At 35.1% G+C, this 10,903-nt stretch overlaps 1 protein-coding gene across 1 annotated transcript; it reads right to left on the bottom strand.

Annotated features, from left to right (window-relative positions):
* Nucleotides 1-7,839: 7,839 nt before the first annotated feature.
* LOC110679378 (cuticle protein 16.5-like) lies at nucleotides 7,840-8,417 on the bottom strand. The gene is made up of 2 exons (XM_021853817.1): nucleotides 8,277-8,417; nucleotides 7,840-8,213 (listed from the first exon to the last, which is right to left on the bottom strand). Exons 1-2 carry the CDS (start codon nucleotides 8,289-8,291, stop codon nucleotides 7,902-7,904), a joined length of 327 nt encoding a protein of 108 aa, XP_021709509.1. The 5' UTR covers nucleotides 8,292-8,417; the 3' UTR covers nucleotides 7,840-7,901.
* Between the last annotated feature and the right edge of the window lie 2,486 nt (nucleotides 8,418-10,903).

Consider the following 10,903-nt stretch of genomic DNA (forward strand, 5'->3'; position numbering starts at 1 on the left):
TATTTAAAACCTGGATCTAAACTCAAAAGAGATCCTAACTTTTTTGTTTATCGTAATGATCGACTTGATGGGGCATGTGGGGGAGTTGCAATCATCATTCATAGGCGTATAAAACATCAACTGTTTTCATCATTTGAAACTAAAGTTTTTGAAACTTTAGGTGTTTCTGTTGAAACACAGTTTGGTAAATATACTTTCATAGCTGCCTATTTGCCTTTTCAATGCTCTGGGCAGCAAGTTAATTTGCTCCAAACTGACTTGCGTAAATTGACTCGCAATAAGTCAAAATTCTTTGTCATTGGTGACTTTAATGCCAAACATCGGTCATGGAATAATTCTCAAAGTAATTCCAACGGCAGAATTTTATTTGATGAGTGCTCTTCAGGATATTTCTCAATTCAATACCCTGATAGCCCCACATGTTTTTCCTCTTCTAGAAATCCATCTACGATTGATTTGGTCTTAACCGACTCTAGTCATCTTTGTAGCCAACTGATTACTCATGCTGATTTTGATTCTGATCATGTCCCTGTTACATTTCAAATATCCCAAGAAGCGATTCTCAATCCTATCAGCTCCACTTTCAATTATTTACGAGCCGACTGGAATATATATAAAACGTATGTTGACTCCAATCTTGATGTTAACATTTCTTTAGAAACTAAACTTGATATTGACAATGCTCTTGAAACTTTAACAAATTCCATTGTTGAAGCCCGGAGCATTGCAATTCCAAAATGTGAAGTAAAATTTGAATCCGTGATTATAGACGATGATCTTAAACTCTTGATCCGTCTTAAAAACGTGAGGAGAAGGCAATTTCAACGCACTCGCGATCCTGCTATGAAAATTATATGGCAGGATTTGCAGAAAGAAATCAAGAAACGTTTTGCTCAATTAAGAAACAAAAATTTTGAAAATAAAATTTCTCAATTGGACCCTGGCTCTAAGCCCTTTTGGAAATTATCGAAAATCTTGAAAAAACCTCAGAAGCCAATACCGGCTTTGAAAGAGGAAAACAAATTATTACTAACTAATTGCGAAAAAGCTCAAAAACTTGCTATGCAGTTTGAAAGTGCGCACAATTTTAATTCAGGACTTACTAGTCCAATTGAAAATGAAGTTACTCAGGAGTTCGAAAATATTCTAAATCAAGAGAACGTTTTCGAAAATGCCTGGGAGACTGATTTGGAAGAAGTGAGAACTATTATTAAAAAATTCAAAAACATGAAAGCTCCTGGCGATGATGGAATTTTCTACATCCTCATCAAGAAACTTCCAGAAAGTAGCTTATCATTTTTAGTTGATATATTTAACAAATGTTTTCAATTAGCATATTTTCCTGACAAATGGAAAAATGCTAAGGTTGTTCCAATTTTAAAACCAGACAAAAATCCTGCAGAAGCTTCTAGCTATCGTCCAATCAGTTTGCTTCCCTCCATCAGTAAACTTTTTGAAAAGGTTATTTTGAACAGAATGATGGCCCACATCAACGAAAATTCAATTTTTGCCAATGAACAGTTCGGATTCCGCCATGGACATTCGACCACTCATCAACTTTTACGTGTAACAAATTTGATCCGTTCCAACAAATCTGAAGGCTATTCTACTGGTCTTGCTCTTCTAGACATAGAAAAAGCATTCGACAGTGTTTGGCATGAAGGTTTGATTGTAAAATTAAAAAACTTTAATTTTCCAACATACATTGTTAGAATAATTCAAAGTTATCTGTCAAATCGTACACTTCAGGTTAATTATCAGAACTCCAGATCTGAAAGACTTCCTGTAAGAGCTGGTGTTCCTCAAGGCAGCATTTTGGGACCAATATTATACAATATTTTCACTTCTGACTTACCTGAGCTACCTCAGGGATGTCAAAAATCTTTGTTTGCGGATGACACAGGCCTCTCCGCCAAAGGACGAAGCCTGCGTGTCATCTGTAGTCGATTGCAAAAAAGTTTGGATATTTTTTCTTCATACTTGCAAAAATGGAAGATTTCTCCTAATGCTTCCAAAACTCAACTAATAATATTTCCACATAAACCAAAAGCTCTTTATTTGAAACCTTCAAGTAGACATGTTGTCACGATGAGAGGGGTTCCAATAAATTGGTCAGATGAAGTTAAGTATCTAGGGCTCATGCTAGATAAGAATTTAACTTTCAAAAATCACATTGAGGGCATTCAAGCCAAATGTAATAAATATGTAAAATGTCTCTATCCCCTTATTAATAGAAAATCAAAACTTTGTCTTAAGAACAAGCTGTTGATATTCAAACAAATTTTCAGGCCAGCCATGTTGTATGCTGTACCAATATGGACTAGCTGTTGTAATACCAGGAAGAAAGCTCTGCAGAGAATTCAAAATAAAATTTTGAAAATGATTCTGAGGCTTCCTCCCTGGTATAGTACCAATGAGTTACATAGAATATCCAATGTTGAAACATTGGAACAAATGTCAAATACAATCATTAATAATTTCAGGCAAAAATCGTTACAATCTTCTATTGCCACGATTAATGCGTTATATGTTTAGGTTAAGTTAGGTTAAGTATATTAAAAACATTTTTTTTTCTCTTATAAGCAGGTGAAATCAACTCACCTGTAAAAAATCTGAACTGCTACGGCAAATGAAATGTAATATGTTGTTAACAAAATGTTAATTAAATCTTAAATTTGTTTTACCAAATTAGGATGATAGTGTTGTCAAATAACACAGAACACCTAGATATAAGAAATGAATGTAATGTCTGGAATGATACTAATAAAGAAATTAAAAAAAAAAAAAAAAAAAAAAAACTGTTTCATTACAGCTTTGGGGAAACTGAATAGGCTTTATAGCAATGGGGATGAGACTTTGAAGACAATTTGAGGGAAAACCAAGAAAATTTATGTAAACTTGACGATAAATGTTGAGTTTACATATTTTTTCTCATAGCTCTTCAATTTTCTGTATAATCTTTCTTTTAAGTGGGTTTATCATACTTGTGAAACATCTTAGATATCTGTTTGTCTTGTTTGCATCGTTTTTTATCAATATTTTTCAGTTGTGAATGGTTTTGAAATCATATTCTCAAAAACAAGTTATTTTAATTACAGTGACCCAATGTCACCCCCTCTATGGGGTGAGATTGGGTCATTTTTCATTCACTTGTGGTGCCGCTGTGAATAAATATTTGTCTTTAATTTTTTGAACAGTTGTTAATGTACCATCAAAGTACATACACACCAAATTTGAAGTTTATTGGAGTTAAATTGCGATAGTTATTCAAAAAATAAATCGCACATATCCCTTTTTGACCCATTGTCACCCCCAACGACGGTACTTTATAAAATCATGCTCAAAATTGTATTTTTGTATGGACAAAATGCGAAAAAATATAAAATCATGTGCATCCCATATTGAAAGTACCCGCATAATAGTCCCATTAGTGAATAACAAAGAAGCTGAAGCGCCAGGTTTGTAATAAGTTTTGAAATCTTGCATCGTATTCCAAGGAGAAACAATACATATTTCAATGACTCAAACCATGTTTATTCATGTAAAGTATCTATTCTTACGTGGTATTGAAGTTTTCCCAGAATGACTTCTGTTGTGATGTGGTCGAACCACAACTCGAAATGTGGGCTTGCGAGCCTCTAAACCAAAAATGGTTAAAATAGCTTCCCTTTAAGCCAATGCTGCTGCTCTCACTACTATTGTACTCCGGCTAATTATCACCGGACTCTCCGGTAGGTTTATCTCGTTACGGCATGCAATTGGGTTGATTTTTTAGGCCAGCCAGAGTTTCCACAGTTACCTTAAGTAGGTACATGCGACTTCTAAAACCAAGAAGTAAGGTGGTTCATGGCATACAGCAGGACAATTCATATATATCTAAGAAATCTTGAATAGCTTGCCGTCTTCATGCTGACCGAAATTGCTTTTCAAGCAATGCATTGAAACCAACATCCCCGTGGTGGATTCAGTTAACTTTATTTAGATTGGCCGACCGGAACATGTTATGCAGTTATATTAAATCCACGAGAGTCTTCAACATGATCACTGTTACCACCGAATAGTACAATAATTTTGAAGGATATTTTTAATCCAAATTTACTAGTACTAACAGTTGCAGTTAGGAAAATTCTTTGGGATCTAGCGTGGTATCTACTGTAAATTTGAAAACGAATGTGTCAAGGTGCGTAAAAACATAGTAAGCCAGTCTCCCGTAATGGGACTGGTATGCGGGTACATTTGTGTTTGGCAAGAAAAATACTCGGATAACGAGTCCCATTGGATTGAATCTTAGATTAAGATATGGAAAACAACCACTATATTGTAGTACTTGACGGTTTTATAATACTACAATGAATATGTGTTGAGTAATGCCACCATGATTAACTACTGTCAGCAACGGTAAAACGAAAACGTTTTGTATCATAATATTATGTTTAAAAGCGTTTTTCCTCGACATGATGATTTTCCTAATGGGACTGTATTGCGAGTATGGGCAGACTAGTAATCAATAGATATTTCAAAAATATCGAAAATCAGCTTTTTGGCGTAGAATTTCTAAACCGATAAGCATGCATCGTTGTAAATGAAGCCCTTCCTGTATTATTAATACTTTTACCGGAAGACGACTGCTAATAGACCCTTTTAAACTTAACAAGAAGTGGAATTTTTCTTGAACCATTTGTACAACGCTGTGGAACGTTTTTCAGTGGGAGGGGCATATCGCCCGGTTTGTTTTGAAACGTCAAAATTTAGACAGTTTATAAAAAACGTCTTGTACTCTTTTTAGAGCTTTAGGCAAACTAGATGTTAGTCACACGAACAGTCGCGACATTGGCATTCTAAGGCTAATGCTTCTACTCTTACAACACAACACCTTGACATAAAAAACGATAGGAGTAATGCATTTGCTACTGCGATAGAGCGGTTTTTCTTTAAGGGGACATATTATACATGTTTACCCTGTTTTGTAATTCGAGCGAATTCTCGTGACTCGTCTGTAGTCATTGTCGATCAAAGTAAGCATGCATATTTCAGACGTCACCCGTCGACTCCCATAGTCAGGGCTGCCGTATATATACAGATTTATCTGTATTTCTGATTCTGACACAGATTCAATTAGTATGGAACACAGATTTTCTTTCAACAATTTTTGTATGGACATAGATTTTTTTGTATGGGACACAGATTTTTTAACTCGGTGGATACAGATTTTCTTTCAAATTATCTGGCAGCTTTGCCCATAGTACGTAATCCAGTCACATGGAGTGAAAACTGTCGATAAACACTAGTGACACAGCCGTGTCGAGTGAAATTTTTGGCCGACAGTGACTCTTAAAGGGCCCTGTTTTATAAGTCGAGTCGATCAAAAACGACTCGACTGGAGTCACTGTCGACCAAAAATTTTGCTCGACTCGGCTCTGACACTCGAGATTATCGGCAGTTGTCACTCTATGTGACTGGATTACTATGGGAGTCGACGGGTGACATCTGAAATATGCATGCTTACTTTGATCGACAATGACTACAGGCGAGTCACATAAATCCATTCGATTTACAAAATAGACCCCTAACCCTCTATTTCCTATGGTAGCACAGGTGATCCACCGATTTTCGACGAACGCTAACTAAACCGAATTGCTACGATTAGCTTAATAATGATTGGAATAAATCTATACGCTCGTTTGTCTCATCAAACATCGAAATAATTGACCTAAGTGTCAAACTATTGAAAACCAATCAACTAACTATTGAAAAACAATCAAATTTTTTTTATGATGATTTTGAATAATATAGCTCATTTGCAACAACTTTTGTTCAAGCATTTTTATAAACCCCATTTTGACAGTCAAATTGTCGCACAAAGCTGTGGGAAAGAAAGGGTTAAGTAAGGTCTTCAAAGTCTCTATTTTAACCAAAATTTTCTCTAAAGTCTCAACTTTCCTTATTCTGCATTGTATCCAGATACAAAATTGCACAGGCTCCAGAGAAACCTTCAGAGACAACAAGCTCAAGAATTTCGTATCAGATTTTTCGAGAAATAGCTTCAGGAATTATAATAGGGATTTTATTCAGAATTCTTTCAGGGTCTCCTACAGGGATCTCTCCAGAAATTCTTCTAAAGATTTCTCTACCTAATGTAATTTCCTCAGGTATTAGTTCGATTTTTTCCCAAAACTATCCTAGAATTTCCACCAGATATTTTTTATCAATAATCCTTCAACCGAATTCTTCAGTTGCTACTCTAGGAGAAAAAAAAAGTTTTCTACAAAATTTTTCCCGAGGAAATCCTCAAAAGTTTATTCAAAAGATCCAAAAAACACCTGCAAGGATTCCTCCGCTGTTCATGTGGAGAATTAATCTACGATTCCTCCCAGACTTCTAAAATTTCTTGAGGGATTCTTCGCACAAATCAATTTTTTCTAAGAATTTCTCCAGCATTCCATCCATGTATTACTCCTGCAGTTTTTTTCAAACATTTTTAAGAAAGTTTCACGAAAAATTCCCATGCAATATTCAAAAGTTAATCTATGTTTTCACACCAGTAAATACTACAATTTTGTTTTCAACAATTCCTACGCACAGGGTTGAACTTCTATGGAGATTCTATCCAAAAATTTCGATATATATTTTAGAAAATCCTGCGAAATACTATCCCGAGATTCAATTGATTTTTTTTCGATTAAATTAGCAAATTATCTAGGAAATCTTCTGAAACTTGCTTCAGAGCTCAGGAGTTATTTCATAGTCCTTGTTCATTGAGGGTGACTTTAAACGTCACACAAGTTTTATCAGAGGTTACTTTAAGATTTTCTTATTTATTGTTTAGAAAAATATCTTTGGCATTTCCCTGGAGACATCCCTGAAAAAAAAAAAAGCTTTTAAGACTTGCTAGAGAAAATCTCAAAGAATTACTGGAGGAACTTCTGTTGAAACCTTAGAAGAAATTTCTTGAGCAATTTCTGAAGGTGTTTTTAGATAAATGCCTAGTTGAAATCTCATATAAATTTTGGAAGACACAGGAAATACCTAGAAAATTTTGTTGAATTTTAGATGTTTTGACTGGATTGCTTGGACATGCCAGGGAAATCGATGGATGAATCACTGGATAAAAACTTGTTGGAGTTCACAAAGAATTTTTAGTGGAATTTTGATGATTTCTGAAGTAACCTTTGGAGAAATTTTATTACTGTGGTTCTTCTAGGGTAAATCAGTATCAGGGTCGGGAAAGCATAGAGATGATGAAGAAACGATTATGATAATTTTTGAAGCTCTTTGTCGGAGGAAATCCTTGAAGAGTCAGTTGGATAGTCTCATTGAAGGTTTCTCTGGAAGCTGTAGAATTTTGTATCAGCATCCAATGCAAGGATAATGAGCCTTCAGATACCATGTTGGTTAAAATAGATACTTTAGCTACTTTACTTTACCTTTCATAAAAAAGAAGTTTTTTAGAGACTTGCATAAAAATAGAGGCCAAATCTCTAAAAAGAGACCTGCGACCAGTCTTTATTATAGGCTCTTGGATGGAAAAATCATTCAAAAATATATGTTGAAATTCGAGTAATGCTTTAAGAACTGTGAAAAATTATTTCAAATCGATCCATAAATAACTCAGATTCATTCTCTTAAGTATACCATTTTGTATGGGAAATTGAAACAGTTGCAAATTAAAACATTTCTGGAGATATCCTTAGCAAAATAACTGGATGATTACTGGTATCACAATGGTATCACTGGACGGATTTCTGAAAAAATCTTCGGATTGAAACTTGGTTGAAACTTTGGGCAACAGATTATTAGTCCTATGTTCTTCAAAACCTCTTCAATCAATTCTAACGAAAATTTTGATTTTCAGCAATGCTAGAAGTTTATTCAATCAAATCCTTTGGTACTCCTGACATCATTTAAATCAGTGCAGGGTAGGCAGCGGCAGCTCTGAGGTAAGGATAGGCCGGGGCAGCGGCAACGTATGGCGCAGCAGTATAGGCAGCAGCAGCGAGAGGAGCCGCAGCATAGGCAGCTGGTCTGGCAACCAATGGGGCACTGTAGGCAGTGTATGCGGCGGCAGCTGCCACCGGCAATCCGGTATATCCGGCGTAGGCCAACGGAGCAGCAGCATATCCGGCAGAGTAGGCCAATGGGGCGGCAGCCAGAACTCCGGGCTCGGCCTTGGCTTCAGCGTTGACGGCAGCAACGGCCAAGCAAGCAACGATGATCTGTAAAGGTAGGCATTATTAGTTTAACAGGTTTGATAGTAAGAATTATTACAAATCACTTACCACTTTAGCGAACATTTTGAGTGTTTTGTTGTTAGGGAGTTATTTGAATAACTGAAAGAGATAAATGCGTTTGATATCGATCGACAGTCAAGACAAAGCTTTTATACGAAAACGAAAACCGATCCCCCCTTTACTAGATTTACTATCAATTGTCGTGTATTTTCGGACGACTCAATTTTGCAACCCATGGCCCGCGATGATCTTAGAAAATTCGAATTTCGCACGTGATTTGTGCAAGGAATCGCCAACAATGCAAGTGGCACGTGCCACAATTTTAGCGATCGAGGATCGAGTTTAAAAATTTGAATTCAGTTCAATGGAACACACCTGAACTAGTTTGGTCTAAATTGTATCGATTGCGATCGATTAGCTATTCCAAGCACATCATTTTTTTGGATATGGTTGTTTTGTTTTATGCCATAAGAGGCAATATCCGATAATGATAAAACAATGTAAATCATAACGTTTGTCACGATCCATCGTAAAATGTTGTGGCTGACGTCAGAGTTCTTGGACATACAAATTGATTTTGTAAAGCTGCGCAAAACTTTGAAGATCGTTTTTCAATGGCATTAGTTTGAAACCCATCGTTTTTCGATGAATTTGACATACCGTTAAACGGGGTATCTTTGATAATGCGAGTAACTTTGATAGTTCGGACCCACAATATACTAAGGACTGTTCATTTTATAAAGTGGACACTTTGTTTATGCTATATCTTTTTTATTTATTGATAAAATCGTAATCGGTTTTCTGTGCATCGTTCAACTATTATTCTACAATGCTATGAAAATATAAGACCTTAGAAAATGCTTTTGGTTGAAGAGCTAAATAGTTTTTCCAAAAACTCCTAAGAAAAGCTGTTCGTCAAAGTTAACATTATTTTTAGCAAAACAAAAACCCTAATTTTTATTGACAAATTGTATGTTTGTATCCTTTAGTATTCTACTATAGCTAATAGCTTTCAAAAATCAATTATATTCCACCTTTGCTTGACATTAGGAAACTTTAGTGATTTACCCATTTCTGGCCAAATTTGCTGATACACCATCCTTTCACTCCCAGCAAAAGAGAAAAGTTAAAAGCGTGTTCAAAACTAGTTTGGATTACTAAAGAAACTATATTTGTATAAACGAGAGCTAAATCGTGAGTTCAAACCACAGTCTTAAGGTGATTATGGAACGAAGCCACACCTCAAATTTTCAAGAGCACTAGACTTGAGAACCAAACAGCGCTCCGCGTTGAGAATCTATCCCATTGGTCACCACCAGCAAGCAAGCAATTTGATTGGTTTTCAACGCGAACTGTTGTCAGATTCTCTCGTCTTGTGCACTTGAAAATTCAAAGTTTGGCTTCGTTTTATAATCACCTTAAGTATAAATTTTACTCTTTATGGTAGTTTTACTAAAAAATCTCATACTTTTAAAATCATGTACGCAGATTCATCGATCTACAGCAAATTGTAAACGGGTTTCTCCGAATATTTCAATTGATAATCTCAGAATAACATAAGGGTAGTCGGGGCGGTTTGGCCAATGGGGTGGAATGAGCACCCCTTCAAAACTGCATAAATTCTTGAAATTTTATCTGACATAACATGCAAAGCTGATGAGAAAATGAAGCAATAGGCATGTTACAAATCAGTGTTCGAGACCTTAAGAAAAATAAAAAAATGAAGTTCGAAAAAACTGTTCATTTTGCCCCAAATGGATCTTTCAAATTTCTTCATTTCAGAAAAATGATATTTGACTGTTGCAAGGTTGCAATGTTCTTAAAAAATAAATCTTTTTACAAGGAGAGTTTATAAATACTGATATATATCAAATGTAGTAAAAAAATAATTAAATTTTTAGATTATATGAGATTATTTTACAACCAAAAATAGGATGCTCATATCACCCCATCAGTGAAAAAAAATCGACTCGAAAAACGCCAAATTTTGAAATAAATTTCATTCATCTGTGAACTTTATAAGACAAAAGAAATCATGCGGATCCAGTCGATTCATCTAAAAATTGTTGAAAATCATGCAAACATTCGAAGAATTCATAATATTTTCGACATTTTTATCGACTTTTCCTTAAGGTGGTCAAACTTTCTCCTATTATGAAAATAATATCTGGAAAATAAAATCGATTTTATTACAGCAGTGTTGCCAGTTTTGAAGATTGTCTTGAAGAAGGTCTTCTAATAATAAAGCAATTGTGTTTTTATTGTGCTTAAAATGTGACGTGGGGACTAAATAAAGTAACTTATTCTGTGAATGCGTAAGTTATTTTTCATATTAATACCATATTAGCACTTCCGTCAGGACGTACTTTAAACCAAAAAAAATTACTCATACAGTATGCACAAGGTGTCCACTTTATAATATAAACAGTCCTTAACGAACCCACCAGTAAAAAGTATTTGTACGACACTTCATAACGTTGGCATCGAAGAAAATTTATGCTTCATATTCAAAATTTAAAAATAAGTGATATTTCAACATTTTTGTAACGTTTGAAAACAATCTGTTCTAGGATCACTTTTTGATGAAGTTTTAAAGAGTAGGTCTTTTATCCTTGACAATCTAGTTATAGTAGAACTTGAATTCGGTCTCAAATCTTTTACAAATTGGAGCCGTT

Source organism: Aedes aegypti, chromosome 3 (assembly GCF_002204515.2).
Source record: "Aedes aegypti strain LVP_AGWG chromosome 3, AaegL5.0 Primary Assembly, whole genome shotgun sequence".
In the NCBI taxonomy this organism is placed as follows: domain Eukaryota; kingdom Metazoa; phylum Arthropoda; class Insecta; order Diptera; family Culicidae; genus Aedes; species Aedes aegypti.